Source organism: Anomaloglossus baeobatrachus, chromosome 4, assembly GCF_048569485.1.
Source record: "Anomaloglossus baeobatrachus isolate aAnoBae1 chromosome 4, aAnoBae1.hap1, whole genome shotgun sequence".
NCBI lineage: Eukaryota > Metazoa > Chordata > Amphibia > Anura > Aromobatidae > Anomaloglossus > Anomaloglossus baeobatrachus.
The window spans coordinates 11,327,090-11,347,153 of NC_134356.1; the positions used below are offsets into that span (position 1 = coordinate 11,327,090).

General features: G+C 46.4%; 2 protein-coding genes across 2 annotated transcripts in view; one reads left to right on the top strand and one right to left on the bottom strand.

Annotated features, from left to right (window-relative positions):
- Window positions 1–3,314, top strand: part of FKBP4 (FKBP prolyl isomerase 4) — a 28,369-nt gene extending 25,055 nt beyond the window's left edge. The window contains exons 8-9 of the mRNA XM_075343070.1: window positions 2,411–2,752; window positions 2,864–3,314. Coding sequence (XP_075199185.1) covers window positions 2,411–2,752; window positions 2,864–2,959 — 438 coding nt within the window. The 3' untranslated portion in view covers window positions 2,960–3,314. The remainder of the gene's footprint in view (window positions 1–2,410; window positions 2,753–2,863) is intronic.
- A 3,743-nt stretch (window positions 3,315–7,057) lies between these two features.
- NRIP2 (nuclear receptor interacting protein 2) lies at window positions 7,058–12,886 on the bottom strand. Its single transcript, XM_075341965.1, has 6 exons — window positions 12,567–12,886; window positions 10,178–10,420; window positions 9,799–9,881; window positions 9,505–9,596; window positions 8,953–9,005; window positions 7,058–7,509 (listed from the first exon to the last, which is right to left on the bottom strand). The coding sequence occupies exons 1-6, from the start codon at window positions 12,765–12,767 to the stop codon at window positions 7,381–7,383; spliced, it is 801 nt and encodes a 266-aa protein (XP_075198080.1). The 5' UTR covers window positions 12,768–12,886; the 3' UTR covers window positions 7,058–7,380.
- Between the last annotated feature and the right edge of the window lie 7,178 nt (window positions 12,887–20,064).

Genomic DNA, 20,064 nt, shown 5'->3' on the forward strand with positions numbered 1-20,064 from the left:
ATTAAGTGTAGAATGTATTGTACAATATGAACATCAGACATTTAATCATTTTTATGATACAATAATCAAGATATTTAGATAGAACATAAAATCTATTTGTTGAATACAACTTTAGAACACAAAAAACTGTAATAAATTGTAAATATGTAATACACTATGTAATATAGAATATATATAATATAATCTCACTATGTAAGTGGCAGAAAACAGTTTAACAAAACATTCTAAATAACATTTGTGCATGAATTTGTTGTAAGAAATAGAATTGCCTCCATCAGATCGTCCTTCGCAGATGACCTCAAATCTGACCTGATAATGTTAAGGCTGGAGAACACCCTCCCTACAGTAACTGGGGCTGGAGGCAAAGCCGTAACCACATGGGAACATCTCTAACAATCTCCGGGTGTAAAGGAATTGCCTCGTGCACACTCAGTTTTGATGAACGGTTGAATTTTTCTATTATTTGAGAACAAGTAAAAAATATTACTGAAATCTGGTCAATCTGCTGCTATAGGGGACGGAGTGAAATCTTTTCCTTGCGGTAACTCTTTGCCTGCTCCATGTCATCCAAATACTCGTCAAAGTTAAACTCATCTGATGAGGATGAAGATATGGCAGCAGTAGCACTGTCAGGACCCAAGTCCTCTTGCTCCTGGCAGTCCTGCAGCCGCTCATCCTAACTGCTACCTCAGTCAGACCTTCTTTTCCTTTAGTAAGTTGTTGATTATCAAGCAGTATACGATGACTTGGGTCCACATAAACAGCTGCCAGAAGAATGTTATTTTCCAATAGCTGTGTCTCCCTACATTTCATTGAAGCAGAAAAGCCATCTGCAATTAAACCTCCTCTTTGGGACAGGCAAAATAGCAAGTGCTTCCACTCCCTTATGAAAATGCCAGGAGTTAAGTCCTCAGCTTGATTTTTGATGATTTTAGTTCAAGCAATTACTCAATCATTAAATAAGTGCTGCCTCACCGAGTGGCTTGATCGAAAATTGCCCCTTTCTCAGCAAGTCTCTTCAAGATGGAATCAATTTTAGGGGTTCTGGCGGCAATAACCAATTTCCTCACTTTTCCAATCCGATTTCCAGCATGTCCCTCTTGCAGACTCTCTCTTATTGCCGGCTGCAGCGTGTGCACAACACAGCGCATGTGATGAATAGGAAAGGGTTTTGAAGCAGCTTCAACAAGATCATCTAATCCTAAAGTATCATTTTGCTGTTGTAATATCTGCTTGTTCCTCAGTTACATGAGCAGCGCTGCGGCTCCATCTCACACATACTGAATCCTAAATTCTCTTCTAGCTGTTGTTCATTCCTCTCATTCATCAGTGTAATTGCACTTATCATGTGTGAAGCATTGTCCTTTACAATGGCAAGAACCTGTTATTTTTTGCGTTCCTAATCTTGCAGAACTTTTTCCACTAAGGCCTGGAGAAACTGGCCGCTGTGATGAGCTTTAGTGTCTTTTACTGCCAGTGTCTTGCTAACAATTTCTTTGTTGTCACAAACATATCGATATTAATTTATTATACAGTATATTTTAGGAGTCGGAGTCGCTCCATTTTATACTGACTCCGACTCCACCAAAATGAACTCCGACTCCACGACTCCGACTCCACAGCCCCGCTTGAGGCTTGAAAACTTGTCCTGCTCAGAGGAAACGCGCTATACAGTATCAGTGTGTGACAAGCAACAGGTCAAGTGTTCAAGAACTCTGCTGGCTGTCAGTGAATGGAAACATTATACCTCTGGGGGGGAGGGCAGCGATTCAGGGCCACATCAGTTTGTGACGATTGCGGAGGGATGAACTAATATCCTGACGTTAATTCTGTTCAATGTTATCAGTAACTTATATTATTTTATATTATTAAGCATGCTGGACCCCAGTATACTGGACCTTACGCCCCCCACACACACACGCGCACACACGCACAGTATACTGGACCCCTACACATGATATATTGCACTCAATAGCTGCCCCCTCCCCACGCACAGCATGGTGGACCCCAGAGCCCCCCTTGCACAGCATGCTGGACCCCACAGCCCCCCTTGCACAGCATGCTGGACCCCACAGCCCCCCACGCACAGTATACTGGACCTTACGCCCCCCCCACACACACACACACGCACAGTATACTGGACCTCACAGCACCCCTACACATGATATATTGCACTCAATAGCTGCCCCCTCCCCACGCACAGCATGCTGGACCCCACAGCCCCCCACGCACAGCATGATCCCATACCTTACTATGATGGCTCTTGTAGCTCTGCAGTCCACAACCCCCCCCCCCCCCCAACAGTATGATTAAAAAGAATAACACCCACACAGCATGATCCCTGCAGCTCTCTATATACAGAATGATGCCCCCCCCCCCCAGCTGCTTATAGACCCCACATATGTTGTAATCCCTCAGAGCCCCCCAATGCAAGATTGTGCCGCCCCCCCCCCCCACCTCCCCACAGTCATCAAACCTGTGTCTGATATTTTTCCTTCTTGCCCTCCATCAGGCGCTGGACTATGACACCAACAACGAGAAGGGCCTGTTCCGCAGAGCCGAGGCGTACATGGGGGTGAACGAGCTGGACCTGGCTAAGGACGACCTGATGAAGGTGATCCAGCTGTACCCGGGGAATAAGGCGGCGCGGGCGCAGCTCACTCAGTGCCAGCAGCGGATGCGGGAGCAGCACCGGCGGGAGAAGAAGATCTACGCCAACATGTTCCAGCGACTGGCGGAGCAGGAGGAGAAGGTGAGCGGCCATATATACAGACCAGAGCGTCACTCCGGACTGATACACTGTAACGAACTGTCAGCACTGGAAAGAGATTATTAACCGATTCCTTTATCACCTTCACTGCAGGAATCTGCAAAAGTTCCAAAAGAGTCGCCGCCGTCCGATGACGTAGAAATGAGCGACGAGAAGGAAGCGTCAGGAAACGGAACCTCAGAGGCGTAGCGAGCCCCGACCACCGGGGGCGCTGCACCACATCGGGGGGGACTTAATGTACGAGGGGGCCGCGGCCTCTGTACTCTCTTCATTCCAGCCTTCACTCATTATATCTCAGGATTTCTGCGCCGGCCGTCCATGCGCGGGGGCACCGCCGGCGGCTCTCGGGTGGGACGTTGTTTCTTTACACCCTCAAGGTTTGGACTGTTCTTCTCCTCTTCATGCATTGGCCCCATGTTGGGGCCCCGACTTGTTCCGTGGAGCCCCGGACCTGACTTGAATCTCGAGGCTGCGACACTTGTGGGGTTTTTTGTTTTGTAATTTGTTGATTTTTCTGTAAATACTTAATAAATAATTATCAGTATTTTGGGGGCTCTTCCTCACTTCGACCCCTGATTTTCCCGCTTACTGCACCCACACAGATAATTACACCCGTCACTGCACCCGATTCACAAAGGGACCGCGACCAATGATTATTTTCCCTTGCAATATCACATACGACCACTAGGTGGTGCTGTTACACGTCTATCAGTGCTGTAGTTCTGCCTTTCAGACACCAGATGGCGCAGCCTCTTCCACTGGAGTGAAGCCGTCTATGTGCTGCAGCAAATACGGAATAATGCGCCCCCTGCTGTAAATTATAGGAGAATTGCAAGTCTCTAAGTACAAGCCTGTAGGGGAACTACTAAAATATGGGAATATTAAGATGCCACAAATGACGTATTATGAGGTTCTGCAGCAGCTGGGGCATAATGATCAGACGCTCCAGACAGTGGGATTTATAGGGGGGTCTGAGGCTGCGGATTATCACCCATCATAAGTGACAGATCTGCCAGGCGGGCGCCGCTCGTCTCCTTATCAGTGGGGGAGGGGGAAACGTGATTAAAGGACATTCATCAGAGGATGGGAGCCCCCCACATCACACAGCAGGCCGGACCCCCGGGGCTCCTAATTATCCTTCCCAGAGAGATTAATCGTCTGCAGGTCAGGAGACATTTCAAGTCATTTCTATTCATGGGAAAGCCATCTGACAACCGATGTGGCGCCTGTTACTGGTGACAGGTTGTCAGCCTCGCCATAGTCCTATTTGGGGCACAGGAAAAAGATGGTTGGCCTTAAGCTGATGTCACTAAATATAAATGTGTCCTAGTGGAGCAAAGATGGAATATAAAGCATGGGGGGCGGTGGTGAGAGGAAGCAGCAGCATTGTGAGACTCTGGGGCTCCGGTGTTCTTCATTTTTCTGTGTGAGGAGGAGGATGGTGCGGTGACGGATGGCGTGGCGGTAGTATGGCTCCCCTCCGGCGCTGATACATCAGGATACGATTCTGCGGTTACTGCTCCCTGCGGCGCCATCGTCTGCTCCTCATATTACATTCTCCATCTTCTGCCGGGACGGAGGGAATTCATCTCATAAACAGTGTAATTAAGGGGGTGCGGGGGATGGGTAATAACTGAACCATGTGTACCGCCAAACAGTGCACAGATAGCAGTGACAAGCAGCCATCATCATGCACCGTGTCTAAGACAAGTCTGTGCCGCAGGGAGAGGCAGTCTAATGTATGACCTGTGTCATGTACATACGGTTATCATCCAGACAGGAGTCACATGGTTACTAAGGTAACTAGTTACAGAGCGGTCACATCGTCTATAGGGCGGCGACATGGTCTACAGAGCGGTCACATCGTCGATAGGGCGGTGACATCGTCTACAGAGAGGTCACATCACCTATAGAGGGGTCACATCGTCTATAGGGCAGTGACATCGTCTACAGAGCGGTGACATCGTCTGCAGAGCGGTGACATCGTCTACAGAGCGGTGACATCGTCTACAGAGCGGTGACATCGTCTACAGAGCGGTGACATCGTCTACAGAGCGGTCACATCGTCTACAGAGCGGTGACATCGTCTATAGGGCAGTGACATCATCTACAGAGCGGTCACATCGTCTATAGGGCAGTGATATCGTCTACAGAGCGGTCACATCGTCTGCAGAGCGGTGACATCGTCTATAGGGCAGTGACATCGTCTACAGAGCGGTCACATCGTCTGCAGAGCGGTGACATCGTCTACAGAGCGGTGACATCGTCTACAGAGCGGTCACATCGTCTATAGGGCAGTGACATCATCTACAGAGCGGTCACATCGTCTATAGGGCGGTCACATCGTCTATAGGGCGGTCACATCGTCTATAGGGCGGTCACATCGTCTATAGGGCGGTCACATAGTCTACAGAGCGGTCACATCGTCTACAGAGCGGTCACATCGTCTATAGGGCAGTGACATCATCTACAGAGCAGTCACATAGTCTACAGAGCAGTCACATCGTCTATAGGGCAGTGACATCATCTACAGAGCGGTCACATAGTCTACAGAGTGGTCACATCGTCTATAGAGCGGTCACATCGTCTACAGAGCGGTCACATCGTCTATAGAGAGGTCACATTGTCTATAGGGCGGTCACATCGTCTATAGGGCGGTCACATCGTCTATAGGGCGGTCACATCATCTATAGGGCGGTCACATTGTCTATAGAGAGGTCACATTGTCTATAGAGAGGTCACATTGTCTATAGGGCGGTCACATCGTCTATAGGGCGGTCACATCGTCTATAGGGCGGTCACATCGTCTATAGGGCGGTGACATTGTCTACAGAGCGGTCACATCGTCTACAGAGCGCTCACATAATCTACAGAGCAGTCACATCGTCTATAGAATGGTGACATCTTTTACCGAGCGGTCACATCATCTATACAGTGACGACATCGTCTACAGAGCGGTCACATCGTCTATAGGGCGGTGACATCGTCTACAGAGCGGTCACATCGTCTATAGGGCGGTGACATCGTCTACAGAGCGGTCACATCGTCTATAGAGCGGTCACATCGTCTACAGAGCGGTCACATCGTCTATAGGGCGGTGACATCGTCTACAGAGCGGTCACATCGTCTATAGAGAGGTCACATCGTCTATAGGGAGGTCACATCGTCTATAGGGCGGTCACATCGTCTATAGGGCGGTCACATCGTCTATAGGGCGGTCACATAGTCTACAGAGCGGTCACATCGTCTATAGAGAGGTCACATTGTCTATAGGGCGGTCACATCGTCTATAGGGCGGTCACATCGTCTATAGAGCGGTCACATTGTCTATAGAGAGGTCACATTGTCTATAGAGAGGTCACATTGTCTATAGGGCGGTCACATTGTCTATAGGGCGGTCACATCGTCTATAGAGCGGTCACATTGTCTATAGGGCGGTCACATCGTCTATAGGGCGGTCACATCGTCTATAGGGCGGTGACATTGTCTACAGAGCGGTCACATCGTCTACAGAGCGCTCACATAATCTACAGAGCAGTCACATCGTCTATAGAATGGTGACATCTTTTACCGAGCGGTCACATCATCTATACAGTGACGACATCGTCTACAGAGCGGTCACATCGTCTATAGGGCGGTGACATCGTCTACAGAGCGGTCACATCGTCTATAGGGCGGTGACATCGTCTACAGAGCGGTCACATCGTCTATAGAGCGGTCACATCGTCTACAGAGCGGTCACATCGTCTATAGGGCGGTGACATCGTCTATAGAGCGGTCACATCGTCTACAGAGCGGTCACATCGTCTATAGGGCGGTCACATCGTCTACAAAGCAGTCACATCGTCTACAGAGCGGTCACATCGTCTACAGAGCGGTCACATCGTCTATAGGGCGGTGACATCGTCTACAGAGCGGTCACATCGTCTATAGAGAGGTCACATCGTCTATAGGGCGGTCACATCGTCTACAGAGCGGTCACATCGTCTATAGGGCGGTCACATCGTCTACAGAGCGGTCACATCGTCTACAGAGCGGTCACATCGTCTACAGAGCGGTCACATCGTCTACAGAGCGGTCACATCGTCCATAGAGCGGTCACATCGTCTACAGAGCGGTCACATCGTCTATAGGGCAGTGACATCATCTACAGAGCGGTCACACCGTCCATAGAGCGGTCACATCACCTACGAGGCGGTCTAATAAGAGGGGTTACCCCTTGTCTCCCCTCTGCGCCCCTTTCCTGGTCTCATTATTCATCAGTTTCTTCCACAAAAAGTCGACATGTCATAATACAGAAAGCGTAATTCTTATTGTTTATAAAGGCCAGCAGGGGGCGCAACAGGCGAACACCAAAGGTGCGATTATTTTTGGGAGCAAGCGAATGGAGCGTAAGCCCCGGGATATGGATGGTAAATCATGAGGACACGCAGGCATTACAAAATAGTACAGAACCACCCCCCCCTCAATCTGTCCGGATTCCCAGACCCTAAAAAGGGGGGAACTGCCTGTCAGATGCTTCTCTGGCGCCTGGAGCCGCAGTCACAGTGGATGATGGGAGCAGTTGTGCTTTAACTTGTAGTTCTTCCATCTGACCAGTAGGTGGCAGACTACTGACCACTAGGATCGCTCGCACTGTCCGTCATCTTCTCCATCGTGCGTCGCTGGGTCGGGGAGGTCATGAATGGTATCTTTTGGGTTGGGGTCTTCAGAACCCCACGTTCCAGGTCAATGCAAGCCTTGAAGGGGGTAAAAATTAGGTAAAAAAAAGGGCATCAATGCTGACCCTCTTAAAGGGGCTTTCCATTTTTTTATTATTATTTAAATACATGCAATTAGGGATAAAAATAATTTTTGCAATTGGGTTTCATCATAAATTTTGTACCGTTTCACTGTTGAGAGCTGTCGGTTTCATTAACCTCTTCACGACACGTGATGTACTGAGTGCGTCATGGGTTGTGTCAGGGTAATCACCGCCGGCTGCTGCGGACAGCCGGTGGAGATCCCCACACAGGTCAGCTGACGTGTGCCTCGCAGGCATGAGTGGATCCGCGATCCACCCTCGCCTGTTTACCCCTTAGATCACGTTGTTAAAATGTGACAGCGCAATGTAAATGCCGGCCGCGGTAAGCACGCACTCACCCACCGCCATTGGAAGTCACGTGACGTGATCACGTGGAACAATGGTTGCCATGGTAGAACAGGGTCATGTGATGACTCCTGTAGCTATCATGAGTCACTTCCTCTTACTGCCGGCAGAGCGCCGTGTGAGAGGACAGCAGCATTTCAGCAGATCTGAGCTGTGCAGCTGTGATCTACAGAAATGAACAAGAGATCAGACTGCTGATCCTTATTGCCCCCTAGAGGACCTAGAAAAGTTAAAAAAAAAAAAAGTTTTAAAAAATTTAAAAAAACCTAAAAGTTCAAATCACCCCCCATTCGCCCCATTGAAAATTAAAGGGTTAAAAAGTAAAAAAAAACAACACATATTTGGTATCACCGTGTTCAGAAATGCCCGATCTATCAAAATATAAAATCAATTAATCTGATCAGTAAACAGCGTAGCGGCAAAAAAATTCCAAACGACAAACTTACATTTTTTGGTCGCCGCAAATGTTGCGCAAAATGCAATAACAGGCGATAAAAACGTAGCTTCTGGGTAAAAATGGTACCGTTAAAAATGGCAGCTCGAGACGCAAAAAACGCTGTCACTGAGCCCCAGATCCCGAAAAATGAGAACACTACGAGTTTCGGAAAATGGCGCAAAAAGTGTGCCACTTTTGCTGGACAAGCTTGTGAATTTTTTTAACCCCTTAGATAAAAGTAAACCTATACATGTTTGGTGTCTACGAATTCGCACCGACCTCAGGCATCACATCCACACATCAGTTTTACCATATAGTGAACACGGTGAATAAAATATCCCAAAAACTATTGTGCGAAAACACTTTTATTGCAATTTTTCGTCCCTTGGAATTTTTTTGTTGTTTTCCAGTACACTATATGGTAAAAGTTATGGTTTCATTTAAAAGCACAACTCGTCCCGCAAAAAATGAGCCCTTATATGGTGAGATTGACGGAAAAATAAAAAAGTTACGGCTCTCGGAAGAAGGGGAGGAAAAAACAAAAAAATACATGATCCCCAAAAGTGGACAACCCCTTTAAGGCCTCAGTAAACTTACCTTTAATGATATCAGCATCTCCAGTCCAATGGAAAAGTCCATAGTGTCGTCATCTGGAAGAATAATGGACAAAATAATGAGATTTTCTGATCCCTCGAAGTAACAGGCCGAAGCCTGAGGCTGCACCACTGAGCGATTCCCCTGTTGCCATGGAGATTGATATTTTCTGATCCCTTGAAGAAACAGCCCGAAGCCTGAGGCTGCACCACTTAGTGATTCCCCTGTTGCCATGGAGATTGATATTTTCTGATCCCTCGAAGTAACAGGCCGAAGCCTGAGGCTGCACCACTGAGAGATTCCCCTGTTGCCATGGAGATTGATATTTTCTGATCCCTTGAAGAAACAGCCCGAAGCCTGAGGCTGCACCACTTAGTGATTCCCCTGTTGCCATGGAGATTGATATTTTCTGATCCCTCGAAGTAACAGGCCGAAGCCTGAGGCTGCACCACTGAGAGATTCCCCTGTTGCCATGGAGATTTGGATCCAAACACAACATCCACATCAATATCTACATCTTTCCTATGTATATAGATTAATGATGGTAACCCTTACCCACAATCACGGCCTTGCAGGTCCGCACCGCCGCTCCGCCCAGCGCAACGTCCACCACCATCTTCTCCTCGGGACCGTTTGCGGCCTGTAACCTGGATTAAGATATCATAACTGTCCCTGTTGCCCATAGCAACCAATCAGAGAGCAGCTTTCATTTTTTAAACAGCTCTGGAAAAATGAAAGCTGCGCTGTGATTGGTTGCTATTAACAACAAGGACAATTCTTATAAATCTGCCCCAGACATGACTTTTTTATGTAAATATGGCATCTAGGTCCATTTTCGTAGACTCTTACCCCAGTCTTTCCACGCAGGCCTTACTGATGAGGTTTTCTTGGCGTTCAGTGGACATCGAGGCACAAATGTCCCAGGTACCGACCTATAATCCGGCAACGTAAGGTAAAATGAAAGGTATGGTACTGGTAGGTCAGAAACGCATTGATTTCTTATGGCGCATTTACACACCGAGCCAGTCGGCTAATGTATCTCTACACAGATTTGTTCTGACTGAGATATAAATAAACAGCGCCATCTGCAGACCGGAGGCAGGAACTGCTGCATTATTAACACTGCAGCTATAGAAACGGCCACTAGATGTCAGTACAAGAGATTAGAAAATCACATTAAAGAATCTCACTTTACTGCCTGCTGTGAAATCTCACGCTTCTACCTCACCTTACAGGGGACGAGTGGGACATGTCTTCTCCATCGCTCCACCTCCGGCTCCTCAGTCTTTTTGGTCGGCAGCAGCTGATTTGGAATTGGACTTGGGTCTTCGTTGTGTGACTTGGGTGGTCCGGTCTCCTCATTAAAGGGCTGGACCCCCGCACCACATAGGTGGGGGGCTTGTGCGGACTCGCTGGGTTCCTTCACTGGACTCCCGCCCAGGAGACGCCGCTGGATCACACTGTGCGGTTGCTGAAGCCATAACAAAAAGCTTGTAAGAATGATTAATGGTGAGAATGGTCTTCCTGAACTTTTCGCTTTTACCTTTACCCACTGATCCACTTTTTGCAAGCATGGACTTTTTAGCACTTCTTTCCACAAAGCCCTTATAAGTAAGTTTGGGATCACACTTGCTATAATCAGTTCTCTTTCCTACTTGGTATCTGTAGGTAGACCGTAACCACTGATCCACCTAATCCCAGTACTCATTTATACCTAAATCATATATCTCCTTTACCACTGCTCCATACTTATGAGCACTTCTGAGAATGTTGCCTTGCTAATTAGTCACCCTCCTCCGATACTGTGCCTGCTCCTTTACCACTGCTCTGACTATATTTATGAGTAATTCTGAGAATGTTGACTTGCCTGCTATGTAACTCCTTTACCACTGACCCAGCTCTTGATTTTTAACCTTTATCCTGTAACATTTTGCTGTACCACACATTCAACTCTTACTAACTGAATTGCGATGTGATATTTAACAACGATGTGATCCTTTTCTTGAGGCTTAATATTTAAACAGTATCATTTAATCACTGATCCATCTCATAATACATATTATTTGGATTGTACTGTGTTTCTTTACCACATATCCATCTCCTAATATCTAATCTATATTGTGTCTCTTTATCAATAAATCAAATATGGAAACATATCTTCAGACTACTATAACCCCTTTACCACTGAGCCATCTCAAGAATACACTGTGTGCAATTAGCCAATTTCTATTGATTCATTTTATTATTGAATATCTCCAGCGCTGTCGGTCAATCCAAAACGTTAAAAAACCTGCATATTTAGAAAAGTAATAGTGCGCATTTGTCTTTCTTAGAAGATCTGTGTGTGCATCTCAATTGGTACTCACTTATCCACTGATCCGTTTCTAGTTATTGCGTATTTCAATCTGTAACCCTTTACCGCTGATCCATCCCTAGATAATATGTGAACTAAACTCTGATCCATCAGCACAGATTGCTCTAGATAAATATGTCAACCAAAGTGTGACACTTTACCACTGATCCATCTCCACGTCGTGACACTTTACCACCAATCCAACTCTATGTAATATGTGAACCATACTGAGTGCACATATCATTACTCTTTCTGGTAGTCAATAATTAACCATGATATGACTCTTTACCACTGATCCATTCCTGTTTAATAAGTAAACTGTACTGTGACCCTTGAACACCGATCCATCTCTAGTTAATAAGTGAACCGTCCTGTGACTTTTTACTACTGATCCCTCTCTATATGATATGTGAACCATATTGAGAACATAAATCATTCTAGTAGTCAATAAATTAACCTGATATGATTATTTACCACTGATCCATCCCTGTTTAATAAGTGGACTAAACTGTGATCCTTTATCGTGGATTACTCTAGGTAAATAATATGTCAACCACGTTGTGACACTTTACCACTGATCCATATCTGTGTAATATGTGAACCATACTGTGTCACTTGAACACCGATCCATCTCTAGTTAATAAGTGAACCATCCTCTGACCTTTTACTACTGATCCATCTCTGTATCATATGTGAACCATACTGAGAGCGTGTATCATTACTCTTTCTGGTAGTCAATGCATGAACCATGATATGACTATTTACCACTGATCCACCCCTGGTTAATAAGTAAACCGTACTGTGACAATTAACCATTGATCCATCTCTAGTTAATAAGTGAACCATCCTCTGACCTTTTACTACTGATCCATCTCTGTGTCATATGTGAACCATACTGAGAGCGTGTATCATTACTCTTTCTGGTAGTCAATGCATGAACCATGATATGACTATTTACCACTGATCCACCCCTGGTTAATAAGTGAACCGTACTGTGACAATTAACCACTGATCCAGCTCTAGTTAATAAGTGAACCGTCCTGTGACCTTTTTTATATGTAAAACTTTATAGCACTTTTTACCACTGATCCATCTCTTAATACCTAACGTCTATTCGACAATGTGTCCCATTACCACCGATCCATCCGCTTGTTGCTGCACTGAGCGCCCCCTCCTCAGAATATTTATGGTCCCTGCAGTGTCAGGATCTGCAGTGGTACCTGTCATCCTGCGCACTTGCCTTCTGAGCCACCTCTCCACTTACCAGGTCCTTGGAGGTGCCGAGTCTCCGCAGCTGATCGAGGGGCAGCAGATCCGCAGAGTCCTTGTGGATGAACTGCGTGGCTTGCTTCAGGCGTCTCTGCTGGTGCAGGATGGAGGACCCCCGGAAGTCCTGCTCTTTTTTGGGGGAACCTCTTACCCGGGCATCTTCGCCCAGACTGCAGGGCGGCCTGTGGCAGCTCATGGCGACTCCTGGAGGCTGTGGCCGTCACCTGCTGCCAGGCTCTTGTGTTACTGCCTTTGTCCTTCCTCCCTCTTCAGTGCAATGATCTGGTATTCTGGGGATTCCTCTGTGGAGCCCCCTCCTCCCACTCTGCAGAGATTCCCCGCGCTGCCCCCCTCCTCTCTGCTGCTCTCTCCTTCCTATCACCCCCTGCCTGGTCCATGCATCCGCCTGAGCATCATCTCCTACAGAACCATCACGTCTGAGCCAAGCGGAGGAGCAGCATCATCCAGAGCCCGCGGATCCAGAGCCAGCGGATCCAGAACCGTTACATCCAGAGCCGTCGGATCCAGAACCACCATATCCAGAGCTGGCGGATCCAGAGCCGGCGGATCCAGAACCGTTACATCCAGAGCCGTCGGATCCAGAACCGTTACATCCAGAGCCCGCGTATCCAGAGCCGGCGGATCCAGAACCGTTACATCCAGAGCCCGCAGATCCAGAACCGTTACAACCAGAGCCGGCGTATCCAGAGCCACCATATCCAGAGCTGGCGGATCCAGAGCCGGCGGATCCAGAGCCAGCACATCCAGAGCCGGCGGATCCAGAGCCAGCGGTACCAGAGTCGGCAGATCCAGAGCCGGCGCATCCAGAGCCGGCGCATCCAGAGCCAGCACATCCAGAGCCAGCACATCCAGAGCCGGCGAATCAAGAGCCAGCGATACCAGAGTCGGCGGATCCAGATCCGGCGCATCCAGAGTTGGCGGATCCAAAGCAGGCGGATCCAGAGCCGGCGGATCCAGACCCGGCGGATCCAAAGCCAGCGCATCCAAAGCCGGCGGATCCAGAGCCGGCACATCCAGAGCCAGCGCATCCAAAGCAGGTGGATCCAGATCCGGCGCATCCAGAGACGGCGGATCCAGAGCCAGCACATCCAGAACCAGAGGATCCAGAGCCAGCGTATCCAGAGCTGGCTGATCCAGAACCGGTGGATCCAGAGCCAGTACATCCAGAGCCCGCACATCCAGAACTGGCGGAACCAGAGCCAGCACATTCAGAGCCGGTGGATCCAGTGCCAGCACACCAAGAGACGACGGATCCAGAGCCGGTGGATCCAGAGCCAACACATCCAGAGCCGGCGGATCCAGAGCCAGCGCATCCAGAGCCGCCGGATCCTGACCCACCGCATCAAGAGTCGTCGGATCCAGAGCCAGCGCATCCAGAGCCGCCGGATCCAGAGCTGGCGGATACAGAGCAAGCACATCCAGAGCCACCGCATGCAGAGCCAGCACATCCAGAGCCACCGCATGCAGAGCCAGCACATCCAGAGCCACTGCATGCAGAGCCAGCACATCCAGAGCCACCGCATGCAGAGCCAGCACATCCAGAGCCACCGCATGCAGAGCCAGCACATCCAGAGCCACCGCATGCAGAGCCAGCACATCCAGAGCCGGTGGATCCTGCAGCACCAAACCTAAAACCTAGAAACATGCAAAATTACTTAAAGGGGAACTCCATTTTGCAAACACTTTAATAGAAAATGCATAATAATCCTACATCATTAAAAAAAACAGCAGGGTTTTTTTTCATGGATAGTTTCTGTATAAAAATGAAAATCGCTTTTCCTACAGACACAACCATATCATGATTCGGGGGATACGTTGCTACCGAGCCATTTTTTTCTAAAGAGTTAATAAATGAGAGTCCGTCGGCCAAGAGTCCAAATGTTTAGATGGCAGAGCAGAATATTTGGAGGAGGTTGTTCCCACGCTCCGTATCTGACAGGAGCAGACGGCTCTATTAATAAATATAGGGGCCTCTCTATATACTGTCCTCCGCCTCTGTTTACATGCGGTGTCTCTGCTGCACTCACCACGGCTGTAACCACTGAGCAAAAGCAGAGATCTAGATAAAGCTTCATTCAACAAAACGCGACTACATTGTATAAACCCAGAAATCAGAGGCGTCTGCGAATTATGTTACTACATTACTCTCACTGCTGCCCCAAGATATGACACAGAACATATGTAATTATACAGTCACCACTAGAGGGAGCTCACTACATACAGATATATACAGCCACCACTAGAGGGAGCTCACTACATACATATCTATACAGCCTCCACTAGAGGGAGCTCACTACATACAGATTTATACAGTCACCACTAGAGGGAGCTCACTACATACAGATATATACAGCCACCACTAGAGGGAGCTCACTACATACAGATATATACAGCCACCACTAGAGGGAGCTCACTACATACAGATTTATACAGCCACCACTAGAGGGAGCTCACTACATACAGATTTATACAGCCACCACTAGAGGGAGCTCACTACATACAGATTTATACAGTCACCACTAGAGGGAGCTCACTACATACAGATTTATACAGCCACCACTAGAGGGAGCTCACTACATACAGATTATACAGCCACCACTAGAGGGAGCTCACTACATACAGATTATACAGTCACCACTAAAGGGAGCTCACTACATACAGATATATACAGCCACTACTAGAGGGAGCTCACTACATACAGATATATACAGCCTCCACTAGAGGGAGCTCACTACATACAGATTTATACAGTCACCACTAGAGGGAGCTCACTACATACAGATTTATACAGCCTCCACTAGAGGGAGCTCACTACATACAGATTTATACAGTCACCACTAGAGGGAGCTCACTACATACAGATTTATACAGCCTCCACTAGAGGGAGCTCACTACATACAGATATATACAGCCTCCACTAGAGGGAGCTCACTACATACAGATATATACAGTCACCACTAGAGGGAGCTCACTACATACAGATTTATACAGCCTCCACTAGAGGGAGCTCACTACATACAGATATATACAGCCTCCACTAGAGGGAGCTCACTACATACAGATTTATACAGTCACCACTAGAGGGAGCTCACTACATACAGATTTATACAGCCACCACTAGAGGGAGCTCACTACATACAGATATATACAGCCTCCACTAGAGGGAGCCACTACATACAGATTATACAGCCACCACTAGAGGGAGCTCACTACATACAGATATATACAGCCTCCACTAGAGGGAGCTCACTACATACAGATTATACAGCCACCACTAGAGGGAGCTCACTACATACAGATATATACAGCCACCACTAGAGGGAGCTCACTACATACAGATTTATACAGCCACCACTAGGGGGAGCTCACTACATACAGATTTATACAGCCACCACTAGAGGGAGCTCACTACATACAGATTTATATATCCACCACTAGAGGGAGCTCACTACATACAGATTTATAGAGTCACCACTAGAGGGAGCTCACTACATACAGATTTATACAGCCACCACTAGAGGGAGCTCACTACATACAGATTTATACAGTCACCACTAGAGGGAGCTCACTACATACAGATTTATACAGTCACCACTAGAGGGAGCTCACTACATACAGATTTATATATCCACCACTAGAGGGAGCTCACTACATACAGATTTATACAGCCACCACTAGAGGGAGCTCACTACATACAGATTTATATATCCACCACTAGAGGGAGCTCATTACATACAGATTTATACAGCCACCACTAGAGGGAGCTCACTACATACAGATTATACAGCCACCACTAGAGGGAGCTCACTACATACAGATTTATACAGCCACCACTAGAGGGAGCTCACTACATACAGATATATACAGTCAACACTAGAGGGAGCTCACTACATACAGATTATACAGTCACCACTAGAGGGAGCTCACTACATACAGATTATACAGCCACCACTAGAGGGAGCTCACTACATACAGATTATACAGTCACCACTAGAGGGAGCTCACTACATACAGATTTATACAGCCACCACTAGAGGGAGCTCACTACATACAGATTTATACAGTCACCACTAGAGGGAGCTCACTACATACAGATTTATACAGCCACCACTAGAGGGAGCTCACTACATACAGATTATACAGCCACCACTAGAGGGAGCTCACTACATACAGATTATACAGTCACCACTTGAGGGAGCTCACTACATACAGATTTATACAGTCACCACTAGAGGGAGCTCACTACATACAGATATATACAGTCACCACTAGAGGGCGCTCACTACATACAGATTTATACAGTCACCACTAGAGGGAGCTCACTACATACAGATTTATACAGCCTCCACTAGAGGGAGCTCACTACATACAGATATATACAGCCTCCACTAGAGGGAGCTCACTACATACAGATATATACAGTCATTAATAGAGGGAGCTCACTACATACAGATTTATACAGCCTCCACTAGAGGGAGCTCACTACATACAGATATATACAGCCTCCACTAGAGGGAGCTCACTACATACAGATATATACAGTCATTAATAGAGGGAGCTCACTACATACAGATTTATACAGCCACCACTAGAGGGAGCTCACTACATACAGATTATACAGTCACCACTAGAGGGAGCTCACTACATACAGATTATACAGCCACCACTAGAGGGGGCTCACTACATACAGATTTATACAGTCACCACTAGAGGGGGCTCACTACATACAGATATATACAGTCACCACTAGAGGGAGCTCTCTAGATATATTATAATACAACTACTAGGGAAAGATCACTGCTTACAGATTTATACAGCCACTACCAGAGTTCACTATATACAGACACAGAGGGATAGCTAAGGTTTCAGCTTGGTGGGGTGGGGAAAAACTTTTCAGTGGGCCCCTAACCAGATCATTTTGTTTACAACTTCGGTAGCACACTTTAATCATGGGTTTAACCAACATGGGTTTTAGGGAACCTCAGCAGATGACCGTGCTGTTACTGCAAATAAATCTCTATGCAGAGACCAACACTGCAACTGCAACAACCACAAAGATTCTCCAGATGTATGCAAGCCGACTGCTTGCACTGAAGACCTGTTAAGGGTATTAGACCTATCACCTTCATAGATCAGAAGGAAATTAGGGTTTTTAAGGACACAAAGGGAACTTCTGATTAAACACCTGAAAAGATGAGGAACTCCGCAGGGTCCTAAAGTGAAAAAGATAAACCCCAAGCAGGGGAGATTCATAAGATACCATATACACCAAGCAGGTCCGTGGTGTAGCAGTGGGATGTTACTTTCCAGCTCCAGTGATTTCTCTCTGTCCACCCTCTGGTCAGTTTCTTCCTCGCTGAAGAGATCACTGAGATCTATGTAATTGTTAAAGTGATGATAAACCACTTCTGTCTTCTCCCCGGGGTCCCAGGCTGCGTCTGACGACCGGGATGGTCTCTCTGCTGGACCGAAGTTGTACATTTGCAATAGAACAGGATTAAAGCCGTCAAGCATTGTAAATTCACAGCGCTTGGTTGGGTACAGGTAAAAGGAAACGGCACCTAAAAATTACACTCTTCAGAGACCCTTCGATGCGATCCACTGAGGAACATCCCATCCCATCCTCGTTACCGATGTGAATGTGGAATGTACTGCAGCTTTATCCCCCGACTCCTCCATACACACGACTCTGCCGAGCACCGATCACTGCTGTCTTCTCTATAGAGGTGTGTGGCATCTTCTTCAGATGGGTCCGCTCAGAAAACCATGATTTTAGTAACAATCACTAAAGAAGCAATCAAAACAATGAACATAGGCTCAGTGACTGGATATATTCAGCCTTTCTGTGCCTCTTCAGGCTTCTAAAAGCCCCTAAGAGGGTAAAAGAATGGACTGATCCATTCTTCTGGAGGCTTCTACATGGAAGCTCCTCACTATATGGTACATACATGTAAAAATAACAACCAGCAGCAAAGTCACTGCAAAAAAACATCAAAAAAGATGGTTCGGGAAAAACATGTTTTCTATTGGAATATAGCAGGTCGACCAGTGCATAACATAATCCGTGTGCTCAAACCCTGGGAGAAGCTGCTGGACGCCCCTGGTGGTAGTTTATGTAGTCAGCCACGAAAGGATCAAAAGTACAAAATCAGACGTATAACAATTAATATGGTTTATTAAGTGAATAAGTACAATAATCAAGTATCAAAAAAATCTAAAAAGCCAATGAAAACACTTATAAAGTGCACAAAACTAAATACAAGACGTGTCAAAACCCTAGGAGAAGGGATGGAGTCAATAGCCCCTATCTTATCATATAAGACGTCAAACCTTTCATCATAGAAAATCCAACATATAAAATACTGTATAAAATGCCAAGTAAATGTGTGCAATATGTAAAGGTCTGAGATAACAAATGACGTAAAGCAAAATTGTTAGGTGTCTTGAGAAAGCCCCCTTCATGACAATACTCGTGGGGTCACCTCACACCCCCTTATAATTTGACAGCTCTCCTTGGCTTTTTTTGTAAATTAATTTTGGCAATAATAATATTATCATTATTTACATAATTTTTGGTTATTTATTGGTATACTTTGTGTTTTATCTTGGTTAGTCTTGTATTTAGTATTTTGATGTCCTGCACTTTTATCTGTTTTGAGTGGATTTTTTGCCACATGGGTATTTGTACGCATTCACCGAGTAAACCATATTATTTGGCTTCCAGTGAGCACCTCCCGCCTTATTTAGCTCCTCTTCCATTTTTCGGGTTTTGCTTTACTTGTGTTATTTGCTATCTGGGTTTGTAGCATCTATTTTTCCATACTATGTGGCGTCTGCTTCTTATGTTTTTTGGATACTTATCAGGTGATGTTGGTGGGGTGTTGGGATAAGTCCTTAGAAATTGGACAACTATTGACATATATGGGTTTCTTCCGGGTTCCCCAATTTCCTCCCACACTCTATAGACATACTGATAGGGAATTTAGATTGTGAGCCCCGATGGGGACGGTGATGATAATGTCTGCTCTGTGCCGGAAATTAATGGCACTATATAAGCGAAAAAATAAATGAGATAGAAGAAGATGACAACTCGGGAACATGTGATAATTACAGGGCAAATTGTAAAGAAACGAGATAGCGAATGTCATAGATTTACTGTTTATATGGACGGAGGTTATCACCAGTGACATGAGTTATATGAGGGACTTTCCACTCAGCTAAAGGGTTTTATATTTAGGAAGAGGGATTATTTGTAAGGATTTTATGTAAGTTAGTATATTTCTTTGTCTTTAAGTAACAAAGGTAAGGGGGCAAGGAGAGATAAAGAAATGTAAATGTGTAATAAAAATAATAATAATAATTATTATTCTTCATTTTTTAAGGGATAATATAAATAAATCCCAGTTAGTGACTGGGATTGAAACATTGAGGACCCCGGCATACCCTCTCCCTGTCCCCCATTTGGGATTTCT